This window comes from Coenobita brevimanus, chromosome 42 (assembly GCF_032717465.1).
Source record: "Coenobita brevimanus isolate Jiangsu-jjx chromosome 42, ASM3271746v2, whole genome shotgun sequence".
Taxonomy (NCBI): Eukaryota; Metazoa; Arthropoda; class Malacostraca; order Decapoda; family Coenobitidae; genus Coenobita; species Coenobita brevimanus.
The window spans coordinates 1735001-1762500 of NC_136995.1; the positions used below are offsets into that span (position 1 = coordinate 1735001).

The 27500-nt window shown below is 42.6% G+C and overlaps 2 protein-coding genes across 2 annotated transcripts in view; both read right to left on the reverse strand.

Moving 5' to 3' along the window:
* The window catches only part of LOC145397661 (DBH-like monooxygenase protein 1), a 33862-nt gene extending 24667 nt beyond the window's left edge, over positions 1-9195 (reverse strand). The window contains exons 1-3 of the mRNA XM_080270701.1: positions 9134-9195; positions 6617-6896; positions 3294-3401 (exon numbers count right to left, since the gene is read on the reverse strand). Coding sequence (XP_080126827.1) covers positions 3294-3401; positions 6617-6896; positions 9134-9195 — 450 coding nt within the window. The remainder of the gene's footprint in view (positions 1-3293; positions 3402-6616; positions 6897-9133) is intronic.
* A 9264-nt stretch (positions 9196-18459) lies between these two features.
* LOC145397662 (uncharacterized) lies at positions 18460-19898 on the reverse strand. Its single transcript, XM_080270702.1, has 2 exons — positions 19347-19898; positions 18460-18552 (listed from the first exon to the last, which is right to left on the reverse strand). The coding sequence occupies exons 1-2, from the start codon at positions 19896-19898 to the stop codon at positions 18460-18462; spliced, it is 645 nt and encodes a 214-aa protein (XP_080126828.1).
* Positions 19899-27500: the final 7602 nt, after the last annotated feature.

Here is a 27500-nt window from a genome sequence, read left to right on the forward strand (position 1 = left end):
GGATGGAAGGAAGGACAGAAGGAAGGAAGGAAGGAAGGAAGAACTGGGTGTCGAGGAGGTGAATATCAGAAGGAAAACGCATCACGGCTCCATCCTTTTCAAAACAATTACATCTTTTCGTTCATTATTCTTTATTATCCCAAACGATTTTATTCAGCTAGCAGTGGAGGGGTTTATGAAGCCTGTATCTAACCCCTCCAGTTCGAAAGAGTCTCCCCAACTTCATAAAATCGTCTGGGGAAAGAAAGAACGGTGAAGGAAAGCACTGAAAAAATGAACGAAGGAAGGAGGGGGAGAGGGGAAGGATTAGATGGTGAGGAAGTGAATAACAGATGGTGAGGAGGTGAAATTCAGATGGTAAGGGCGGGAACTGCAGATGGTTAAAATGTCGAGGCTTCATCCTTTCACTTTTATTTATGTCTTTATGTGTCAGACGATTTAATTCAGGTTAGGGAAGACGATTTGTAAGGAAGGGGTTAATGATGAATATAATTAACACTTGTAGTTGGAAAAGTTTGATTGAATTTGAGTCTAAACGCCAGGAGATGACAAGTATGAAGTCACACACACACACACACACACACACACACACACACACACACACACACACACACACACACACACACACAAACGCACACCACAGCAGGAAACGTACAAGCCCACATCAAACTCAAATTATACCGTAATAAACCCTATCTGTCTATCTATCTATCTAACTATCTATCCAGCCGTCCATCCATCTATCTATTAATCAATCAGTGAAATGATCAACCTATCAATCTATCTATCTACCCATCCATCTATCCATCTATCTATCCGTCCATCCATCCATCAGTCTATTCACCCATCTATCCATCCATCAATCTATCTATCTATCTGTTTATCTATCTATCTATTCATCTATCTCCATGTTAACTAATGCAACTCTCAATACCTGAATAAATTAATATAAGTACCACCAAGCCTCGTCTCCCTGTCTAGCGTCATTTTCGGCCAGTCAACACCCCCTCCGCTGCTCCCTTTGCTATTTTCGCGTGCCTGGGCCTGACTCCCGCCCGTCGTGGCGTGAGTCGGGCTAGTAAAATCGAAGAGGCCAGAAAGCCATTAGTGAGGAGTCGGGGATAGTAAACTCCGGGATAAGTGGACGATTAAGGACCAATTACTGACACACACACGCACACACGCACACACACACACACGCACGAGGGGGTAGGCTAACACTGAATACCCACCACGTCTTGAATGACAAATAAATAAATCAATAAATAAATATACCATGAACCACCCAGAGAGCGCATACCTCCGCGAAAACCAATATATTTGCTATTTATTCTTTCATCCGGATCCTGTTCCACCTCAAAATCCAACAAACTAATACTTTTACGGCGTCACATAGTTTAATTTATGGTATCTGTCTGCCCTATTACACAGTCTGAGAGAGTGCATACCTCCAACAACACCAGTAAGTTTGCTATTTATTTCTGACTCCGGATCCGAATTCATCTCAGAAATAAAATCAACTCTTCCTTTACCCACAGCTCATCCATCCAGCAAATATCATTCAAATCCAACAATAACGTATAGTGATCGTTTACACAGACAGACAGACATGGCTCTCTGTTGTATTGTTTTTGTTTTTTCTTGGAAGGAACGGTCTCCGGGCTCCTGGCCTTTGGTTCTTTCTTCCTTGCATTAAAAATGAATAAATAAATAAATACATAACCTCCGTCCAGCTTCGTCTGCGGCGGTAAAAAACAGGAGAACATATGCTCCGTCAGACAGAAGACACTGGGAATGTTTTAATCTTGCTTTATTCCGATTATTTTTATTTAATTTGTTTTCCTTCCTTTAATTATCAGCAAAAACAAAACAAAAAAGAACTTACAGCTTGCTACAGCCCCGTTTTATTCTCTCTCTCTCTCTCTCTCTCTACCAAATGAGGGGAAAAGTTCTGAAGGTTCTCATTCTTTGGTGCCTTCCTTCAGCATTAAAAAATATATTATTAAAAACGTGCACACTTGTGGATATAAATTCCAGATTCACTTCACTGATATATAAGGAGATGGTACAGTAGTTTCCAAACCTATTAACGCAAGCCGTGAAATCCAACGAAGTTCCATGGAAGAGATTCTTTATTTTACTGATGGTGAACACAGGAAGGAAAAAACAAATAAAAAATATCATACCCCAGATTACTGTCCTCTGCTCATAACTATTCAAGAAAAAGCTATTATTGAAACCTATTAAAAAATTATGTTACTTTTTTTAAGAGACAATGAATGGAGGAAGGAAAAACAAAGGAAATAAGAAAAAACAAGTCCATGTGCCTAAAGGCATCCTCCATTCATAAACTATTTATAACAACTGGATTTAAATAAAAGTGGATTAAATGTTTGTGGGAAGCAACTCCCAGGATGTGAATTCCAGAGAGTATGGAAGCGAGGCGTGGACCTTGCAAGAGGGGAACAAGTCAAGAGTGAGAGCAGTGGAAATGAGTTACTTGAGAGGAGCATGTGGAGTGACGTGGAGGGACAGGTTGACGAATGAAGAAGTGAAGGAACGTTGTGGGGTAGATGTGGATGTGGTTGAGAAGATTAGGAGAAATACACTGAGGTGGTTTGGGCATGTGGAGAGAATGGAGAATGAAAGACTGACTAAGAGGGTGTATGTAGGTGAGGTGGAGGGAGGGAAAGGGAGGGGTAGACCGAGGATGAGGTGGAGGGATGGAGTTGAGAGGTATATGAGGGAGGGGGGGGTTAGTTGGGGGGAGGGTAGTCAAATAGTGGGTGACAGAGTGACTTGGAGGCGTTTTGTCTGCGGCCACCCTTTGCGGGATTAGGGCGTCGGGCTATAGATAGATAGATAGATAGTAGTTCTGGGGATAAAAGAATTCTGATAAGCAGAGGTTCTGCATGGCGGGAGAGAGAGTGTGAGTTCATGGGTGCTCCCAGCTGCCCGAGTATTTCGGGAGAAAATGTGAAGGGGAGGCACAATTGAAGCCAGTTCGTAAGAGCACTTACGGTAAAAATATCGGTAAAATAATACTAAAGATGCAACATCTCTACGTACTGATAATGGAGGAAGGTCCTGCGTAATGGCAGGATTATTGATCAATCTAATGGCTTTATTCTGAATTTTGTCCAACTGCCTCCGCGGAACCGCTCCACATCCACTCCACAGTGGTGAACAATATTCGATCTGAGAAAGCACATGACTTTTGTATATTGTGGCCATCTGCTCGTCAGTGAAGAGTTCACGAACTGTACACTGACGGCAACAGTACATGAATATACCTGCAGGTGGGGTTGTCCTGAGTCATCCACCCAGCCAATCACCACATCAGCCCCGGTCATACTGCCGTCGTTGGAGAACCCGAGGCCTACGTAACCTTGTGTTGCTACCTGGGGGAAGAGAACACACTTTTATTCACCTGATCTAACCTAATATACCCTAATCTGAACTATAATATCCTACTCTGCCTAAACTAACTTGACCATGTGACCTACCCTGATCTCCTAACCTTACCTGACCTCACCGCAACGCGATCTGACCCAACCTAACTTTACCTGACCTAACCTAACCTATCCTGACCTAACTAACCTTACCTGACCTAACCTAACCTGGCCTGACCTAACCTAACCTAAGCTACCCTGACCTAACCTACCCTTACCTGACCTGACCTAACCTGACCTGACCTAACCTTACCTAACCTAGCCTTACCTGACCTAACCTAACCTTACTTGACTTAACCTAGCCTTTCCTGACCTAACCTAACCTTACCTGACCTAACCTAACCTTACCTGACCTACCCTACCCTGACCTAACCTAACCCTACCTGACCTCACCTCAACGCGATCTGACCTAACCTAACCCAGTCTGACCTAACCTATAATATAAGCTAATCCTGACCTAACTTACCTACCCTGATCCGACCTACCCAAGCCTGACACAATCCAATCTGACCTAATCTACCCCATGCTGACCTAACCTATAACCTAATCTACCCTAATCTAACCTTAATCTAGCCTGTCCCAACTTGATCTTAACTTTCAATAAGCTGAACAGAATGTGCCAATCCATCCATATAAACACAACCTAACCTAAGTGACAAGTACCTGATGTGGAATAGTAGGCGATGCTGAATGCTAGAATGTGTGATGCAGGTGAGTGAGTGAGTGAGTGAGTGGGTGAATGAGTGAATGAGTGAATGAATGAAAGAAAGAATGAATGAATGAATGAGTGGGTGGGTGAGTGAGTGAGTGAGTGAGTGAGTGAATGAATTAATAAATAAATAAATGAATGAACGAATCAGTGAGTGAGTGAGTGAGTGAGTGGGCGAGTAGGTGAGTGAGTGGGCAAGTGGATGAGTGAGTGAGTGAGTGAGTGGGCAAGTGAGTGAGTGAGTGTGTGAGTGAGTGAGCAATTACGTTAAAATGTTTGTGACTGGTAACTGAATTTTTCACTGTATAAAGCAAACAAATGTAATGGTCGTTACAGGGCACTTACTGACGCACACACACACACACACACACACACACACACACACACACACACACACACACACACACACACACACACACAGCTTCTAACCTTTACTTAATACACATGTTGTATATGCACACACAGTTACCAGTCACTATACACCCTAAAACACAAAATGTACACACACACACACACACACACACACACACACACACACACACACACACACACACACACACACACACACACATACACAGATACAACGCACACACACATTTATACAGCCTAAACGTTTTACACACACACACACACACACACACACACACACACACACACACACACACTATGACCGAGTGGGTTTAATTACATATAAGTATACAATGACTGGGTGCCATAAATCAGCATACGAAAAAATCCTTGTATACACAACTTGGTGCACATGTGGGGGTTACTGATCCGTACATACATACATACCTACATACATACATACACATACAAACATGATAAACATACATACACACATAATATACATACATACATATACAGTACATACATACATATACATACAAAGAATATACATACATACACACATACATACATAACATACATACAGACATACCGTATATACAAACATAATATACATACATAAACATAAGCATAAATACAAACATACATACGTTCACATAAATACATACGTACATGCATACACACAGAGGCTTAGAGACGTAACATGTACACACAGCCACGTACACATACACACAGACACACCACAAACACACATACACATACTCGCACATCACACTTTCTGTACGTTCTCACTTAGTGATTCTTTCTTCTGCATAAAAATCTTGCTCGCACACACACACACACACACACACACACACACACACACACACACACACACACACACACACACACACACACATGCAAACTATTACTGGGTACGCTCAATCAAGCTGGTATCGCGGTACACACACGGATGGAAATACACATGTCGATATGTACACACAGGCAACTACTCACACACACACACACACAAGACCAACCCACAGAAACAAAATCTCTCTCTCTCTCTCTCTCTCTCTCTCTCTCTCTCTTTCAAACACATTCTTGTTTTGAATACTTGAGTGCTAAAGGAAATAAGACTTCCTACACACACACACACACACACACACACACACACACATAAAGACAGACAGACTAAAACACGCATTCTCTCTCTCTCTCTCTCTCTCTCTCTCTCTCTCTCTCTCTCTCTCTCTGTTGCCTACACGAAGGTCAATAGCCTGTCCATACACACACACACACACACACACACACACACACACACACACACACACACACACACACACACACACACACACACACACCACTCTCCCCAATAACTCAATACCTAAGGTGGTGGAAAATGGAGACTATCCCATATCGGAGGCAGGAGGAGAGGAAGACTGAGAACTAAGTGGAGGAACGATGAACAGACGCCTGGTGGTTTAGCGGGTTAAGGCGCTCCCTCCAGGGTCACTGTACTGAAGTATATGAATGTTGCATGTTTTATACACACACACACACACACACACACACACACATCCGACCGCTGTAGTTAACTTTACGGTACGTTGTAACTCTAATTTTGACCCACTGTTCTACAAAAAAATAGTTTAAAACTTGGCTGATCCTCAACACTTCCACCAACTTTGGGTACAGTCGGATCAAAACCGTTTATTTGGTCAACAAGGTCGACCTTTGACCCTGCCCTGTGACTGACCTTAGAGTGAGTGTTAGAAATATATTCACTTCATTCTTGCCTTACCCTGACATCTCTCCCAAACATGGTCAAGTTGGATGAAAATTGTATTCTGTTTTATATGTCAGCGTTTGACCTAGTCGTGTGACCCTGACCTCTGACCTGCTGTTCTAAAAAAACAACAGGTTTACTCATTGGCTGATCCCCAACCCTTCCACCTAATTTGGCTAAAATTAAATAAAAACTACTTAGGTTGTGTTTACCCTCAACCTTTCCACCAAGTTTGATTACAAGTCAATAAAAACTACTTAAGCCATTTCATCAACACAAGGGCCAAGCAGCTACGGTAACACTGCCTCTCGCCTGGCCAGCCTGGGTGTAGCAACTCACCTGCAGCTCCACCACAATCCTGTCCTGTAGGGGCGTCCACAGCATAACAAACTCGGCCCTGTAGTCCAGCAAGGCCCTGTGGTGGAACTCGTAGGGGGGCAGGACATCAGGGGCCCCACGCACCCCACAGACGCACCCCAGACACAGGGCCAAGGGGACCAGCACCCAGGACCCCCGGAACATCTTACCCCGCCCTACCAACACCCAGGGGCGTGATGGTGCCCCCCGGAGGATCTGATATGTGTCTGGGGAAGCCGTGGTTGATTTCTGGGGCCGCATTCTGTGGGAGGAAAAACATGTGAGTTAGAAAAGGATATAATTAATTACTTGTTTTACGTATGAATGTATGCATGTATGTATGTATGTATGTATGTATGTGTGTATGTATGTATCTTCACCACCACCATCATCATCATCATCACCATCATCGTCATCATCCTGCCTCTTTTTCTCCCCCACTGTTAGGGTGCGGTACAGTTCAGAAGGCAAGGAAAAAGGCAAGCTATAAGGTGGGGACAACTCTAGCATGCTATTACAGTTAACGTTACATATATTTATGCATCCTAGAGTGAGTCACAGGAGCTTGAAAGTTCACACACACACACACACACACACACACACACACACACACACACACACACACACACACACACACACACACACCTCCGTTCCCCGCGACAAAGAACAGTGGATGAAACACAAAAACGGGCCATTAAAAAGTGTGATTGAATATTCTGTGTGTGTGTGTGTGTGTGTGTGTGTGTGTGTGTGTGTGTGTGTGTGTGTGTGTGTGTGTGTGTGTATGATGGATATAAAGAAGTGTTGACATAAAGTGGTGTGTGTGTGTGTGTGTGTGTGTGTGTGTGTGTGTGTGTGTGTGTGTGTGTGTGTGTGTGTGTGTGTGTGTGTGTGTGTGTGTGTATTTCAGTGCATGTGAACGTGCTTCTTCTGTACAGCCAGCCACAAAAACACACTCTCTCCTACCCCTCTCTCACCACTGTAGCCATGAATACCCGAATGAACAGTAGTAGACAAAAATGCATATTACCACTCAAACATAAATAAAAATATACACCTCACTCCCCTACAGCACACTCAAAAGTTAAATCCACTGACGAAATAGAGCCCGGAGAAGCGAACCAACTTTTCCATCTGACTGTATGTGTGAGGGAGTTTCTTCTGTGCGTGATCAAGTGGTGTATAGGCTGAAAAAGTCTGTAAAAAACGACCTGATTTATGTATACTTCTAAGACGGAAGACAGGAGGGTGTGTAGGGGTAAAAAAGTGTGTGTGTGTGTGTGTGTGTGTGTGTGTGTGTGTGTGTGTGTGTGTGTGTGTGTGTGTGTGTGTGTGTGTGTGTGTGTGTGTGTGTGTGTGAGAGAGAGAGAGACCCCCCCCCCACACACACACACGAGAATGTTAGGGCCCAGGAAGGAACTAAATCGCTAAGGAAGAGGTGTTGCAAAGCCTCCTATCCCAACTTTACCGCCTGACGTAGTAAAGGGATTCCTGGCCTACAAGAAAATATGTGGGTTGTCACTCAGTGCAGAATCACCCGAAAGGTAACACTACATGAAGTGAGTGGATGGTGGGCGCCTTCGGCTACCTAAATTTCTGGATTCTGCCCACCATATTTATAACTGTTGGAAGTGGTTTATGATGATGATGATGGTTATGATGATGATGATGATGATGACGGTAGACTAATGATGAATATAATAATGACGAAGACGATTACGATGATGATGATGATGATGATGATAGTATAGGCTACTGATAATAAAACTAATAATGATGATGATGATGATGATGGTTGTGGAGTGAGGTCGGGATAGTTATGGAGTTGCCTGCGTGATGTTGGGGGTAAGAATTATTGATATGCCTGCCTGTTTGCCACTCTACATGTTCCCACAGTATTTCATGACACACACACACACACACACACACACACACATACACACACACACACACACACACACACAACACACACACACACACAGGCTCCTATGATTTCTTTCTTATGTGTCCTACTCTGGGCACAGCTTTCAGGGGGGCCCGTTTCCTAATGTCCACAATCGTTCGTACCATGCCTCCTCCAGTCTTCAAACACACTCATATATACCCTCTTCACGTCCCTAATCACATCCATTCTCCATATAACCATACCATCTAAGGACATTCTCTTTAACCCCACTGTCAACACACTTCCTTATCTATAGTTTCCACGAATCGCATTTACTATCCTAACCACTCTCCGCATTCCACAGACATTCCTTACAAACCCCATCTCCACTTACTTTACTCCCCTCTTTTCGTTTTCACGCCACATCAAAGCCTGACATTCATACATTAATGTGAGGTCTAAAACAATCATACAGTACTCATACAGTCTCCATACACACACCTCTGCTTAGAATTATGGCCGTCATGGCATTAAAAATATATATACAAAAAGAATACTCAAACGCAAGGATACAAAGGACGTTAGCCCGAGAAGCGAGTCACATGCCAACTTACTCAGAGGAGGCGGCGTGTGTCGCTCCCCTTCGACTGTCCCGCTTGCACTGAGGTTGTCCCATGGTGGTAGGGCGACTATACTCTATATCACCACTCACACAAACACACACACACACACACACACACACACACACACACACACACACACATCAAAGACCTGTTGTTTTCTCTGGTAGGTCTATTTACCACACACACACACACACACACACACACACACACACACACACACACCTCAATGACCTTTTTTGTTTACTCTGGTTGGGCTATCATCCTCATGCTTTCTACCTACCCTTACCTTCATACCATCCTCTTTTCACCTCTTCTCACACCAGCATCATACCACTCCCATACCACCTTAATACCACCCCACCCCATTCCCCACTACCCCTACCTGATCCTCAAACTACCCCCGCCCTAATCCCTCACACCACCATGCAACTCGCCTATCACCCCAATCCCAACACCACTTCCCCGCTCATCCCGACCTCCACACCACCCCTACAATACTCCCCCACCATCACACCACACCCCCATCCCCCTCCATCACACCACACCCCATCCCCCTCCATCACACCACTCCATCCCATCCCACCCCCTCACTCCTTCACATCATCTTCACCCACACCCACATCCCACCCTTCCATCAGTCTACCCTTCTCTTACACCTTCCCCTCGTCTCCACACTACCCCTCACCTCCACACTACCCCCCTTCCTCCTACCCTACCCCATACCAATGACACCACCCTCACAGCCCATCCCACCCCACCCTCTTACACTCCACCCACATACATCATCCCCAACTCCACATCACCCCAACAACACTCCCCCAACCACACACCATCTCTACCACACACACGGCTCCAATCGCATTCCACATCACCTTCACACCACACCAGGCCCTACACCACACCCCTACCCCAGTCTCATGCCACGCCCCCTACTCTCACACCACACCCACACCCCATTCCACTCTACTCTCACTCTCACAACAGCCCCTTCACCCCAAACTTTCACACCACATCACCAACCCCTCCATCACTCTCATACCACCCTTTCACTCAAAACCTTCACATCACATTATCATTCCCACTTTCATACCACACACACACACACACACACACACACACACACACACACACACACACACACACACACACACCACCCCTCTCCCCACCCTCTCTTCTTCATACCACACCCACACCCTATTCCCTCCTCACTCTCGCTCTTTCACACCCGATCCCCATCTCACTGCATCCTTCTCACCTCTCACCCCACCCACACTCCACCCACCCCGCCCTCACCTTGTTCAGTTCACATTAACAAGGCCATATGAATGTTCAGTGTTCAAAATATTCATAACCAAGGATAATTTTGAGAAGAGCACTTTCTGTACCCATTAGTGTGAAGGATGAGATACACGGTAGAACACACACACACACACACACACACACACACACACACACACACACACACACACACGTCTGTCTGTCTGTCTGTCTGTCTGTCTCTCTCTCTCTCTCTCTCTCTCACACACACACACACACACACACACACACACACACACACAAACCCCTCCACTTCTACCCAACAAATACATCCCCAACACCCCCTAATCTAACCCCCTCACTAACAACTCTCCCCTAAGCTGAATAAAATCGTCTGGCGGGAATTACAATATATACACACAGGGTGGATTGTAAATAGCGCTTCACTAGCAATTCGCTTGTTTTTTTTTTTTTTTTTAATGCAAGAAAGAAGGAACCAAAGACCAGGAGCCCGCAAACCCATCCTTCCAAGAAAAAAACAAAAATAATACAACAGAGTCAAATTTAAGGTCTTGTGGTGCCTTGTGTGTTGAGGGGAAAGGCTCAGGCTGCTGGTGTGGGCGTGGGTGTGGCAGTGGGTGTAGGAGAGGAATAAATGATGCAGGGAAGATATTGGTACCGCTGACTGAGCAACATATATAAGAAATCGAAGTGCAAGAGGAGTGAGAGAGAGAGAGAGAGAGAGAGAGAGAGAGAGAGAGAGAGAGAGAGGAACAGTAAACGGAACTCCCACGCAAATGACCTTATCTCTGGCATGAAGGTCAATGGTCCAATTATTTAAGGACACACACACGTCAAATCACAGGTGAGTCACATGTTTACACTCTGTTCACTTGAAATTGACTTAAAATTGCGATCTCTCCTTAAATGCTTAATTAATTCTAGTATATACTAAACTCTTTCCACCATAATATGGCCTAAAATTGCCACCTCCATCTCGAATGCGGAGATGAAACAGTACATTGACACTTGAATACGATGCTAGTCACGAAGAAGTGCAATGAAATGGATGTAGTGCCACAGTATTGTCTTTCTGTTGCTTCAACAGAGCAGCGGAACTCTATTTTTACTCATTAAACATTTAATTAGTCTTTTAGCTTATCCTGTTTTACAAAATCACTTGTTTTCCTCCTAGCAATACATTTTCATTCATTCATTGTACTGGTAGTGGGTGCAATAATGAAACAAATATATATATATATGAAATGATATTAACGATGTCGATTACAGCAATGAGTTGAAAATTTTGACTGATGCTGAAGCACGTAGCTATTTAAAACTGGCCTTCCTCGCTGGCGTCACTGCTGGTGGCGAGGCATTCTATATTTTCCCTACAAGTGTGCTATTAAACTTAATCTATTACAATCCATATTAATTAGTTCTGACTTCCCTATATTGCTGCATCAATACTATGTAGTAGCAACTACTTCTAGAAGAGATGGTCATTTTAGGGGGGGAGATTTAGCTTTACCAGAGAAATGGATCACCCCAGAGGTTGATCGCCAAGGGGGGTAACATCATCATACTCTGGTGGAGGGTACCATCATCATCATCATTACCGGTACCCTAATCTTAATTACCACCTACGAGGTGATGGTCCAGAAAGAGAAAATCACAAATGCAAGAAGACTACATAGCATGCCGTGAAAAAGATCATCATCATCATCATCATCATTCAATTCCTAATTCCCACTTGCGAGACGAAGCGAGATTCAGAGAAAACACTCGCCAAGCAGAATGCCTTGCGATACTGTCCAAAACTTCATCATCATCATCATCCCAACTAATTTCCAACTTAGACCCCACTAATTTCCAACTTAGATGAAACATGATTCAGAAAAAGGAAATACACATTACAAAACCTGAACAATTACACAACATGCCCAGTGAAACAGGCTACACAGTCACTCTAACCACCATCATCATCACCGCTTTGCTTATATTTTTGTACCTCTGCTCTTCCGCTGCCATAATCTATTTAATGTAATCAATTAATCACCACCATTAACCAAATCCTTACTCGCACTTAGCGGATGGGATGAGGAGCCACGACCCAGAAAGACATTAAAACAAAAAGAACTATCACAATGCACACCAACGGATATAGAATTAACAATTATTACACTGTTACCCAGACTTTCGAAATGTTGGCTCCACCTTTGTTACAAGCACAAACTAAACAACTACAGGGACTTTTTTTTTGAGGGGAGGGGACACACACCTATTTGCAGCAGATCCGTACGTTCTTATAATGAAAGAATAATGCAATAGGCTATCTTACTACACTTTCACTTGCCTCTGTACCTATATCATTAAAACATGTGAAATAAAAGTGAATTATAGTTTCATTTTTAACTGATTGAACGTATTAATTAGAAATTCTGTTATATTTGGTTTATTTTCATTGTGGGAACTGGGCCACTCGCAGCTTGAATACTAAGTCGTGACAGCAAGGAGGCGATTTGTTTGTGGCCACTCCTTAAGGGTTTATAGCGTCTGGCAATAGATAGACAGACAGACAGCATGATATTCAAAAGTCTTCGCTGAGGCAAGGAAGAGTCTCCTCGGTTACTAGTAAAATTTGTCCTCCAGTCTATTATTCGCCATCACCTGAGCTGAAAGGCGTCATATGAATATAAGCTGAAAGGGGTTGGGGAATTCTGTCAGCTGAAAATAAAGCGACAACAGGAATCACGCCCCTCCATTCCCATAGTGCTGGACCAGGCCTTGATATATTCCATAATTCCACAAACTTAGTAGAGAGAGAGAGAGAGAGGGAGAGAGAGACCACTATGGAAGGAGCCAGAACTATTAACAGCATGCCCAGGAAAACATGACCTCACCATCGTTTACACATTTAAGCCTTCGAAATAATGGCTCCGCAACCTCTCTCTCTCCCTCTCTCTCAGCAATTTAAGTATTTCATCAGAGCGGAAAGAAAGAGAATGGTAAGCAACAAGAATAAGTTTAATTCCTCCACTTTCCAGTAAGCTTAATAAAATTCACTCGTGTGCCTTCAAAGTCCCGTACATTTTCTTTCATGCAAACTATAGAAGAAAACGTTCCGATTTGTGCCTAACTAAACTATTATGTCGGCTTTGCCTTCAGTGACAACATTCCCCAGTGTTATGGCTTGTATTGAATGATAAATAGAGAGAGAGAGAGAGAGAGAGAGAGAATGGGTCTTGGGGAACAAAAATGCAGAGTTTGAAGCGAACAGATGAAAAAAAATGATACCAACTGAAAAGTGTTTGGAAGAAACTAAGGGAATACAGTGCGGTCCCTAAACTATGGTTGGAGACCTACTTACTCCTACTGAATTATGAGACTGACTAGAAGTGTATGTGAGCGAGGTGGAGGGTGAGAAAAAGAGGGGGACACCAAGGATGATATGGAGGGATGGAGTGGACAGATATGGGAGAGGGGGGTATGAACTGTACTATTGGAGGAAGGGCAGCAAGTTGTTAGAGGGCACGGTGACGAGGAGGTGATTTGTTTGTGGTCAACCGTTACAGGATGAAGGCGTCTGGCAATAGGTAGGTTGACAGGTAGACAGACAGACAGATATGTAGACAGATGGATAGACAGGTAGCCTACGGCAGACGGACTGACAGATATCAGAAACAGGATAAAATCTAGGACAGCTCCCATTCTCCGACGTTTAAAGTAACAGGTTTTAAAGGTTATTAAATGAGGCTATTAATTATAGAATCTCATGATGAAGAGAATGAGCGTCGCTTAAATTAATTGGCCATGCTTTACAGTCTAAGAGGTTAATTATTGTTCTGGAAGCCATCTCACCCATCCTTAAATAGAAAAATATGATGATGATGATAATAATACTAAAAATAATGATAATTTTTACACGCCAACCATGCCAAACGGGACCTAACCTAACCATGAAAGCAACATGTCGGTCCTAACCTTATCACAAGTGCTGCAGAGTTCGGGTATCATAATTATATCAGTTATGCTATGATAAAACTTATTCCTTGTCACAAGCTTTTAATACTAACTAATAAAGAAAATTCGTATGACAGGCTGACTGTGAACTCTCCAAGATTTTCACCTACATACCAAAGCAAGAATCATGGGCAGGGTCACGTATGAATGAACAAATCTACGTAACTTATACTCAATGGCAACTTAACCAGACGAAACACCTGTTGCTCTTACCTTATTTAAAGCCTCGGTACAGGCCCTCAGGAACATCCGAAGCCCCACCACCACGAATTAACATCAACACTCTCTACATCAACATCAACATGACAGGTGGGCGAGCTCCGAGATAATTATAAAAACTCTTAATTAATTTTTACCGTAGACCAGTCTCCATGGCAGTTACTATATTATCGTCTTGTCTGATCGTATCTTTTACTTTGTTACTCACTCAAATTTGCTTCTCCACTGTCTGATGGATGTAGGAGTGAAAATAATAACATAAACAAACAATCTTGCACACGTGAAACAAGAGCCTCTCCTTTGTTTTCACTCTACGTACACTTCACTCTCCACTTGCACTCTTTGGGTTTCACATGCTTCATTCCCAACATTTACTGAACTCGGCTGTCCACTCAGATTTCACCATCTTGTCTTCAACGACGCACTAAATCTCAATAAAAGCTCACGCGGGCATTGGAGAACTGGAGATGCTGGATGTGCTCTGGAACCCAACCCAGCTTCAGCGTTGCCACACTGCCTTCACGAGCTAAGCTGAACTTTATTTCCAAAACCGCTAGAATATTTTCATGTACAACGAATGAAATCAAATAATCGCTGAATAAATATTGCATATCTATGATATCATTGATATGTTGTAAAAATCTCTTGAATAATGCTAGATCCTTTGTTGATAATTATTTATAAATATTTATTGCTAAATTAAATTGAAAAATGTCTTAGATCTAGCATGAAGAACGCTAAACTGGCAACCTTGATGTTACCCTGCCTGGTACCTGGGAAGGAAATGGTGCACGATAATTACGATTCTTTCGATAATAAAGTATAAAATAGCAATAAATGTCGGCTTTTAATGAGAATAATTATACATGTATGCTCAAAGTATATATAGTTACCCAGGATAAGGTGAAACAGAAAAGTGAAATAGACTAGAACAGTATAAAAGGAAGATCATACAAGTACGGGCCATGGCATCTTCAGTGGTGTTGCGTTCCTCCCTACCTACCCCCATCTTCCCTCCATTCTTCCTCCTCCTTGCCCCTCACCACCTACCCCCAGCATGCCTCCCCCCTCCCAATATCCCTCCTGCATGCCTCCCCCACCTCCTGAACTCTGACCGACACGCCTAGGGGCACAAAACCCTCCAGGCTAAGTTAAAATTACACAACTTTTTCGCCCGACTTCTCAGTTTCCTTCGCTACTTTCACGTCCTCTCCGGCAGGGGTAAACAATGAATTTAAAGGGATATATTCTTTGAGGATTTGGAGATTTCGTAACAGCTCTTCCTTAGTGATTTATTCTTCACATTAGGCTACAACCGAATATCATCTTGCACGTTACTGATGCGAACTATGTTGATAAATGTATAAACTCACACAAGACAGTGGTCAGGTGTAATAAGCAAAATAAATCTCAAAGGGAATGGTGCTACGAAATCACGCATGTCATTTATATTGTCATCATTATTATTATTGGGCTACTACTACTACTCCCACTACCACTGCTACTACTACTACTATTATTCTATGTGGTGGCACCGATATAGCAGTTTAGCTTCACTTCCCGGTAAGATATTCCTTCCCTTATCATCGGTAAGGAGAACGGTGGACCGCAAGACAGGGATACCCAGCCTGTAGTACACTGGGATCACGTTTCACATACACTGTGGCTCTAACAACACTACTACTACAACCAGTAATAGTAGTAGCAGTAGTAGTAGCAACAGCAGTAGCAATAATAGCAGAAGTAGTAGTAGTAGTATTGTTACTACTACTACTACCACTATACTCTTTTCACTTTAACTTGACCTAAAATCGACATATCTCCATCTTTAATACTGAGTTGAAACAGATTAATACTTGAAGGGGGTGCTAGTCACGAGGAAGTGGTATGGAAAGGATGCAGGGGTTGTAGTATTGTCTAGGTGAAATACGCTACAAAAGGAACGAAAATCAGGGCCAATTTAAGGTGAAAGGAGTACAGTTAAAATTATATCCATCCATTACATATAAAAATAGTGGATTTATTTTTCGCCTGGTGGGACTGGGTGCATGAATTTCGATGTCTATGAGGTAGGGATGAGTCTCCCTGGTTACTAGTCAAATCGACCCTCCATCCACCCTCTCTTGGTCAACAACTGAACTGAAGAGGTTAGCAGAAATATGAGAGGATTGAGGAGGGCTGCTCTCTCTCTCTCTCTCTCTCTCTCTCTCTCTCTCTCTCTCTCTCTCTCTCCAGGATGAGGACGTGTAAGCAAAGATAAGATACTATAAACTAGGAAAAATTTAACATCTCAGGCACTTCACCACGACCAAGTCCTTTTTAGTTATTTATTTATTTATTTATTAGATTTAACTTGTTTTGCTTTATTCATTTACACATTTTCTTTATTCATTTTCGTTTGATTGTTTAATTCTTGCTGCTGACAAAGTTTTAATAACCTTACTATAGAAATGACCCCTCACTGTCTACGGGGCCATTTATTATTATTATTATCATTATTATTATTATTATTACCACCACCACCACTACTAATACTACCACTACTACTATTATTATCATTGCTACTACTACTACTACTCTTAACACTGCAAATTCTACCAGTACTTTCAATCTTACTACATTTGACCATAACCTGAGCTGAAAGAGGTATGGGATCTTGTTAGGTTAGAACAAACACACTGTAGCATCACACACTTTAAAGTTACTTATAATAATACTAAAATTACTACTAACACTGCTTTACAAATGACTGATCTGGAATTTCGTGCTTTTTCCTGCCATTGCATGATACTTTGCAGGGTGTACTCCCTTTAATGACACCACAAGGCATCATCCCATCGAGTATAAAAGAAAAATTGTCTCTGCTTACATTAATTTTACTTATAGCAATACTTACATTTATTTCTAGTACTACTTCCTAAACTGCTGATATAGAAAGTTTTTTTTTCTTCCAATATATCACATTTTGCAAGGTGTACTCCCCCTAAAGCATCAAAGGGCGTTATTCTATGGAGCATAAACCACAACAAACATCCAACAGTTTGAAATATTTTATAGTAATACTTGCATAATTTATAACACTGCTATCTGAACTGCTAATCTAAGGACTTTTTTTGATCCAATATAGGACTATTTGCAGGGTGTATTCCCCCTAAAGACACCATCATGCATAATCTCTACCGTCATAAAATACAACTAACACCACACAGTAAAAACTGTCACATAACACAGATTTATATATTTTCTACTTTACACTGAGATTCCGAGAACAATATTTCAACCATAAATAACAATACTAATGTCACACAGTTAAAACATACTTTTAATAACACTTAAATAATTTATAATACTGCCTTCTACACTGCTGATTTACAGTGTTGTTGTCCTTCTCCCCATACAGTATTTTTGCAGGGTGTACTGTCACTAATAACGCCATGAATAACTACCTCATTGAATTTATTAGACAACTGACACCACACGAGTTCAGCTCTTTATTTTCTATCCATCAGTCTACCACCCAATCTTTATTTGCCTCAATCAGGAAGGTAGGGGCCCGGGGCTAGGCTATTTGGTCCCAATATATGAAGGAGAGGATGACCAGCCCCATTCACCGCCAAGTAACATTAAGTGAGCAATAAACACCAACCATCCTTGGATTTAAACCCTTATGGGCCTATCCATGTTGAGCGCCTGGACCCACCGGACCACTGTTTACATTTGTGATATGGGGTCTTTTGTGTAAGAAATTAAACCCACCAACCCTTTGACGAAAACCTTAAAAACTACACCCTACTGGAGCGCCTGGACCCACTAGACCGCTATTTATACTGGCGTTGTGGCGTGTCGCTGTGTGATTTCATGCCGGCCAGAGCATCCTCAAGGGCCTCCACCATCTGACGACGCCTTAACACCTGCAGGAAGGGAGTTTATTAGGGATCCATACAGCCAAACCACACGTGCTCCCTACGTGTCAACAAATAGGTTGGTGGAGGGTTAGTGCCCCTCCCCGTAAAACAAATAACTCAAATGGCCACCCCTTACGGGATTATGGCGTCTGGCAATAGATAGGTAGATAGATACACCAACAAACTTACAAGACCACGTCCCGGTAGACTGCAGGCTGAAACTGCCCTCCTCCTGCAGTCCACCAACCTCATTTCAGTGAGATGGGGAGGGAGTTGAGGGAGCTGCATAACCCGGCAGTGGGGCTCAGCGGTTATATCAGTGCCACCACTAGAGTTCCCTCTCCAACACTAAAATGAACCTATAAATACTGTAAAGAAGAATCTGACAAAATTCTATCTTTCTACAGCCAGGAGCCTTAATCCCGTAAGGGGTGGCCACAAACAAATCGCTTCCATGTCGCCTTGTCTTCAGCCATTTAGATATACCTTTCCTTCAACTCACACCCCTCTCTAATGTATCTCTCCATTCCGTCCGTTCATCGCTTGGTCTCCTCCTCTCTCACGGATCTCCAGCTCTCCATCCCATCCTTGGTCTCCCCTTTCTTTGGTCTCCCCTTATATCTTTCAATCCCACCGTTCCAGCTCATCCTTGGGCTTCTCCACCCTCATATATCTCAAGTCCAAGCCTCCGTTTCATCCTTGGTCTCCCCGTCTTTCCCTCCAACTCAGTCACATACACTCTTCTGGTCAGTCATTCACACTCCAAACTTAAGGCAATTAGCTGCATACAAACACGTTACCTGTTCTCTCAGCCCTGCCACCTCCTCATTAGTGTCTTCCAGGATGCGACGCAGCTGTTTCATCTCCTGCTCTCCCTTCTGTCTCATGCGGTGCTGCTTCACGGCCCTCAGTCTCTTCTTCTCAAGCTCGGGGTCCTGCTGGGGGGGCCACTGGTACAACTTCACTTTGGGCCGGTGCTTCACGTGATCTCTGAAAGCGGCTTCATCAGACCGAGGCTTCCCTGCGCTGGGCCATCTAGGGTCTGCTTCCTCAGGGCCCGCCTCCCATATGCTACGGTCTTCCATCTTCAAGCCTCTTCCACTTTCGCCTGCGTCCCAGGTTTCATTGCTGCCTGCTTCCAAGGCCCTGCTACAGCCTGCTTCGCCCGTTTCATTGCTGCCTATTTCCAAGTCCCTGCCATAGCCTGCATCCCAGGTCTCATTCCTGCTTGTGCCTGCGTCCCATATGTCACTGCTGCCTGCCTTCCATGCGTCACTGTCCTCTGATTCCATGTTGCTGCTGCTGCTGTCTGCTTCCCAAATGTGTCTGCTGCTTTTGCCTGCGTCCCACATCTCACTGCTGCCTGCCTCCCAGATTTCACTTGGGGAAGAGGTGGAGAGATGGACAGAGGAGCTGAGGGGAGAGGAGAAGGGAAGGGAGGAAAGAGGGGGAGGGGAGAGGGGATGGGAGGAAAGAGAGGTAGGGGTATAGGGGTGAAGGGTGGAGTGGGGAGAAGGACTGGAGAGATTGAAACTGGAGGAATGGGTAGAGAAGGAGGAAGTGAGGGTGGAGGAGGGGTAGTGAGGTGGAGAGACGGAGAGGGTGGAGAGAGAAGAGGTGGATAGGTCGAGGGGAGTAGGGAGGGGGGAAGAAGGGGGGAGGAGGTGCTGTCGAGGGAGAGGGAGGGTGGAGGTAGAGCGGGTAGAGAGGTCGATGGGGTTGTGGGTAGAATCGACATCACTATCCTCATCGACGCCTGTGTAACCTCTTGAAGGGAACATGACTGAGGAAGAGGAGGTGGAGGAGAGGGAGAGGCAGCCCGAGGAAGAGGAAGTGTAGGCGAGGGAATTTGAGAAAGAGGAAGTGGAGGAGAGATAAAATGAGAAAGAGGAGGTGGAAGAGGAGACTGAACAAGAGGAGGTAGAGAAGAGGAGAGAGAGAGAGAGAGAGAGAGAGAGAGAGAAAGGGAAATCAGGAATGAGGAGCAGGTTGTAACTCAAGAAGGTCGTAACTTCACCTCGTAACTTGAGACCAGGTCGTAGTTCCAGGTCGTAACTTGAGAGCAGGTCGTATCTTTAAGCTGTAACTTGAGAGGTCGTATCTTCAGGTCGTAACTTAAGATCGTAACTTGAGAGGTCGTATCTTTAAGCTGTAACTTGAGAGGTCGTATCTCTAAGCTGTAACTTGAGAGGTCGTATCTTCAGGTCGTAACTTGAGAGCAGGTCGTAAAACAGGTCGTAATATGGGACGAGGTCGTAACTGGAGGTCGTAACATGAAAGCAGGTCGTAACTTGAGATTTGTGTTGTTGTTATTATTGTTGTTGTTTATGAAAATAATTTTCTAGATGTACACAAACACTTTTTCACACCTCTTTGTTTTTGTTGATAGTTTTGTTTATTTTTGGTTGTTTACCTGTTTATTAGTTTGTTTTCTATCACCAAGCGATTCTAAACACCTCGTAGTGAAGATGTCTGTGTGTTCTTCCTGTTCTTATTGTTCTATTATACTCTGTTCACTCTGACTGGGCGTAAAATTGCCATCTCCCCGTCTTGCATGCTGAGCTGTAACAAGAGATGGGCACTAGGATATGATGCTAGTCACGAAGAAGTACTGCGAAGAGGATGCTGAGCCATAAGGTGTGTGTGTGTGTGTGTGTGTGTGTGTGTGTGTGTTTTATATTTAGCCCTGGTATGTACCAACAAACGATTTTATCTCACATCGTTGTGATAAGATGCTCTCTCTCTCTCTCTCTCTCTCACACACACACACACACACACACACACACACACACACACACCAAACGTTTTTTGCTTGTTTTATTTTTCTTCTTGCTACTGTCACACGTGTTTGTGTGTGTGTGTGTGTGTGTGTGTGTGTGTGTGTGTGTGTGTGTGTAACCGTCTGTCAGTTATAAACACACAAACAGCCAAGCATTGCTATTCACTATCACCAACACAAACACTGACTCCATTTGTTTTCATCTAACGGCACTGGGTCACTACCACGCCTTGAACAGTAGTCGTAGTGGAGGGAAATTCGATAATACGGTATACGGTAGCGGTGCGTCTCCTTGGTTCCTACGTCAGAGTTAAGTTCAGTGCACCTTATGGACTGGATCTCCTTGGTTATTAGTCAGATCTATGAATCTCCTTGGTTACTAGTCAAATCAAGCCGCCAAACTGACCACACTGAGCTTAAATTCTAGGGATGTTTGCAAGGTTGGCGTAAACGTAAACATTCAGTACCACGCCGCATCAAAGACTAACTCGGCTCAGGTATAGGGTAGGACTGAATCTCCTTGGTTACTAGTCAAATGGAGCCTCGAATTTGATCAAACTGAGCTGGCGGGGCGAGGGATGTCTGCCAGATCATAATAACGGCACTATAGCACAGTACCACGCCAGAACGCAGACTGACTCGACACGTTTTACCCTCTCCCCAGCCAGCAAGAAGAAGACCGTCAAGATAAACAAATCAGATAAGATGACCGGATTTAAACGTTGCATCCTCTTCCTTAGCGATTTATTTTGTACTTTTAGTGGGGCTCAGTTTTTCGTAGCGCCTCTTCCTAAGTGATTTATTCTGCCTCTTACACCTCAGCTTTCTCTTATCTTAGTAACATTAGGCAAGAATGAAGTGTCACATAAAAGGAAGTGAAGAGGAGTTATGGTGTTGATTTGGATGTGATGGAAAGTATGAAGAGAAATACTTTGAGATGGTTTGGTCAAGTGGAGAGGATGGAGGGTGAGAGACTGACCAGAAGAGTGTATGTGAGTGCGGTGGAGGGGGGAGGGGGACGGAGATACCCCCTTTCTCTCTCTCTCACACACACACACACACACACACACACACACGCAACTTATCTCCAACGTTTGTGGCTTCTTGGAATAACTCATTACTTAATTAAGCGTTTCTTTCTTGTTCTCAGGGACAGCGATTATGTGTGTATGTATGTATATATGTATGTGTATGTATGTGTGTGTGTATGTATGTATGTATGTATGTATCCTTATATGTATGTATCTTTATATGTATGTATGTATGTATGCATGTTTGTATGTGTATGTATGTATGCATGTATGTATGAATGTGTACGGTAGGTATGATGTCAGGTAGATAGATAGATAAATAGATAGATAGACAGATAGATAGTTATGTTGTGTATTTGCCTGTTTGTATAAAATCTTTAATACACACACACACACACACACACACACACACACACACACACACACACACACACACACACACACACACACACACACACACACACACACACACACACACACACACACACACACACACTGAGAATAAAGAAAAAAAATGCAAAAAGTGTCGAGCCGGATCCACACTGCTAAATGTGGCGAGGGACAAACGAAGTCCGGGACGTTTTGTGGCGGATGTGGTAGGGCGGTGGTAGAACTGTGGTGGCAGGGGGTAAGACTGTCTGTTCTTGGTGATATGGGACGCTTTTGTACAGCTGGGAGTGACTCATACCACAATGAATCAGTGTCATACCACCCTCAGTGTCATACCACCCTAAGTCAGTGTCATACCACCCTAAGTCAGTGTCATACCACCCTAAGTCAGTGTCATACCACCCTAAGTCAGTGTCATACCACCCTAAGTTAGTGTCATACCACCCTACGTCAGTGTCATACCACCCTAAGTCAGTGTCATACCACCCTAAGTTAGTGTCATACCACCCTAAGTTAGTGTCATACCACCCTTAGTGTCATACCACCCTAAGTTACAGTCATACCACCCTAAGTTAGTGTCATACCACCCTGTCATACCACCCTAGGTCAGTGTCATACCACCCTAAGTCAGTGTCATACCACCCTAAGTCAGTGTCATACCACCCTCAGTGTCATACCACCCTAGGTCAGTGTCATACCACCCTCAGTGTCATACCACCCTAAGTTAGTGTCATACCACCCTCAGTGTCATACCACCCTCAGTGTCATACTACCCTAAGCCAGTGTCATACCACCCTAAGTCAGTGTCATACCACCCTAAGTTAGTGTCATACCACCCTAAGTTACAGTCATACCACCCTAACTCAGTGTCATACCACCCTCAGTGTCATACCACCCTCAGCGTCATGCCATCCTTAGTGTCATTCCACCCTAAGTCGGTCAGATATAGAGTTACGTAAATCCCTCAAACATGGCCTACCCCACATAGCCTAAATAACAAGGGATATTAACCAACCATATGCAAAAATAAATCGCTAAGTAAGAGGTGTTAGGGAGCGAGAATGTAGCCCTCAGACTCCCCTCAACTGAATAGATAGGATAGAATAGTAGAGTTATCCCCACCATGAAGATGTTAATGGTAGCAGTATTGACACTCATTTGGTGTATCTGGGGGAGGGGGGTGTAAGTTGGGGGAGGGGCGGCGAAATGGCAGGAGACAGGGCGACATGGAGGCGATTTGTTTGTGGCCACCCCTTACGGGATTAAGGCGTCTGGTTATCGATAGATAGATACAAAGATGGATATATAGATAGATAGTTTTGCCGACCGTGATAGGAATAATAAAAGAAAATCTATATTGAGTGTTTATTTATTTAGATCTCTAACTTTAAATTCTTAACCAGTGATGAATTTCCTGTTTTACTCTCATCTCTCAATGTTGTCTTTATTAAATGTGGTCTTTATTAAATGTAGTCTTTATTAAATGTAGTCTTTATTAAATGTAGTCTTTATTAAATGTAGTCTTTATTAAATGTAGTCTTTATTAAATGTAGTCTTTATTAAATGTAGTCTTTATTAAATGTAGTCTCTATTAAATGTCTTTATTCAATGCAGTCTTTATTAAATGTAGTCTTTATTAAATGTAGTCTTTATTAAATGTAGTCTTTATTAAATGTAGTCTTTATTAAATGTAGTCTCTATTAAATGTCTTTATTCAATGCAGTCTTTATTAAATGTAGTCTTTATTAAATGTAGTCTTTATTAAATGTAGTCTTTATTAAATGTGGCCTTTATTAAATGTAGTCTTTATTAAATGTAGTCTTTATTAAATGTAGTCTTTATTAAATGTAGTCTCTATTAAATGTCTTTATTAAATGTAGTCTTTATTAAATGTAGTCTTTATTAAATGTAGTCTTTATTAAATGTCTTTATTCAATGCAGTAAATGTAGTCTTTATTAAATGTCTTTATTCAATGCAGTCTTTATTAAATGTGGTCTTTATTAAATGTGGTCTTTATTAAATGTAGTCTTTATTAAATGTCTTTATTCAATGCAGTCTTTATTAAATGTGGTCTTTATTAAATGTGGTCTTTATTAAATGTAGTCTTTATTAAATGTGGTCTTTATTAAATGTGGTCTTTATTAAATGTAGTCTTTATTAAATGTGGTCTTTATTAAATGTAGTCTTTATTAAATGTGGTCTTTATTAAATGTAGTCTTTATTAAATGTAGTCTTTATTAAATGTAGTCTTTATTAAATGTGGTCTTTATTAAATGCAGTCTTTATTAAATGTGGTCTTTATTAAATGCAGTCTTTATTAAATGCAGTCTTTATTAAATGTAGTCTTTATTAAATGCAGTCTTTATTAAATGCAGTCTTTATTAAATGTTGTCTTTCTTTAACGTATCCTTTATTTAATGTAGTCTTTATTAAATGTAGTCTTTATTTAATGTAGTCTTTATTAAATGTAGTCTTTATCAAATGTAGTCTTTATCAAATGTAGTCTTTATTAAATGTTGTCTTTATTAAATGTAGTCTTTATTAAATGCAGTCTTTCTTTAACGTATCCTTTATTCAATGTGGTCTTTATTAAATCTGGTCTTTATTAAATGTACTCTTTATTAACCCCTTCAATACAAGGATTAGTTCCCCCAAAATTCAACCTACAGCTGTGTAAGTCCAACTGTTACAAATATATATATATATTTTTTTAACAGAGGACACCTGTAATCTGACGTATGGATTTTTTTTAATTTGTTTTTCCTTCCTCTGTTCATCTGCTGTAAAGAGAGAGAGAGAGATAGATAGATAGATAGATAGAGAGAGAGAGAGAGAGAGAGAGAGAGAGAGAGAGAGAGAGGACTTTCTTGGCCTAAATAAAATAATCTGTAAATAGGAAGCAAAATAAGGGTTAAAAAAAATCATCGCAGTGAAGGGGTCAAATATTAGGCTACTGATGGCACTAACAAGATCTTAGTTTTGGCATAAATTTGAGGAGAAAGACTTTGCTTCGTTTATCTTCATGCTCATACAACTTTATCTTATCAATTCAAATATTTTTTCCTTATACCAAATCCATCACAAATCAGTACTAACCGATGAATATTTCTATGACCTTTTCTCATCACTTCAGACAACTTTTCGTTATAACAAATCCTTCTCAGAACAATAATAACCGATATATATTTCCATGACTTCATCTAATCAGTTCAAACAACTTTTCCTTATACCAAATCCATCACAAATCAATAGTAACCGATATATATTTATATGACTTTATCTTATCATCATTTCAAATAACTTTTCCTTACAACAAATCCCTCTCAAACCGATAGTAACCGATATATAACCTCATTTCCACAACAATTCTGAGCTAAAAGGAAAATTATGCCGATTTTTGAGATGGTGTCAGTGAATTATTGATCACAACTGAACATCATAAATACGTCCGTGAGTCAGCAATAACGACACCACCACTAGCAACAAAAGCAACAGCAAAACAGCAGCACCAACAATACTAATATTAATACCAGTAATAGCAATGGCAGTCCATAACCACAACAAAAATAATACTAATGGCAATAACAATTAACAACAACAATAACAACAATAGCAATAACAACAACAACAACAATAATAATAATAATAATAACAACAATAATAGCAATAACAACCCACAACCACAACAAAACTAATACTATTGGCTATAACAATTAACATGAACAAGAGTTACAACTAAAACAACATTTCTTATTGGATGTTCTCCCTGTCAGTTCCACTCACAAGGAATCAGGTATTATGGCAACTGGTGCTGAAGGGACTCTAACCTCTGACAGCGCTTGAGCTTTTCCTTCTTGAGATTTTCTATTTCCGTGTTCGTATCTGCCAGGCAACGTCTCAGCATCCTCTCCTCCTGTTCCTCTTCCAGTCTCTTCTTGTACTGCTTGATGGCACGCAACCTCTTCTTCTCCTGGATGGGGTCCTGCTGGGGCGGCCACTGGTACATCTTCACTTTGCGTCTCCGTGTTGATGATGGAGCTTGTAAGTCGTCTTGCTGAACATCGCCTTGTGGAACACTCGAATCTTGACCCCAGGAGCTTATGGAGGGTTGGCCTGACCCCGATGGATCTCCCCAGGCCTCCATCTGGTCACCGTCAGACTGATAAGGCTCAAAAGTGGGACACGGTAGGGAGTCGACGGTCACTGAAAAAGATGAATCGTCTTGTGGAACACCCGAGCCTTGACCCCAGGAGTTTAGAGGGAGTTGTTCTGACCCCATTTGACCTCCCCAGCTCCCCATTTGGCCATTGCCGGAGTGGTAAGAGTCATAGGTGGGACGGGGGAGCAAGTTTAGAGAGGTTGAGGGCGACTGCTCCGGAGGGAAGGGAGTGCCATAGTTGTTGCCCCCACGCCACTGGTTCCCCTGGCTATCTTCTGGAACGGAATGTGTGGGGAGAGGCGTCAGGGTGTCTGGGTGGGGTGAAAGGGTGTCAGGGAAGGGTGAAGGGAGAGCAGAGGGGAGTGCCTGAGGGTAGGGTGAATAATTATCTTGGAGCAGGTGCGAGGAGTGGGAAGGAAAGATGGTCTGGAAGTCAGGTAGTGGATGTCCTCCATTAGACGAACCCGTGTTGAAACTGGTGTCAATGTTGTCAGCCGCCCCTGCGTGTTGACTAGCAGGAAACATAATGACCAGTCTGTCACTCTCGGCTTTACTTGAATTTCTTTGATTTTGTCTTGGTTTCAGTTGATTTTC

Bases quoted from the DNA above. Each gene is read 5' to 3' on its own strand.
- LOC145397662 (XM_080270702.1), bottom strand. From the start codon at position 19,898: ATGTGGGACGCAGGCAAAAGCAGCAGACACATTTGGGAAGCAGACAGC. The intron at 18,553-19,346 runs GTAACGTGTTTG...CCCTTCCTGCAG, and splicing joins TGGCAGGGCTGAGAGAACAG to GTGTTAAGGCGTCGTCAGAT.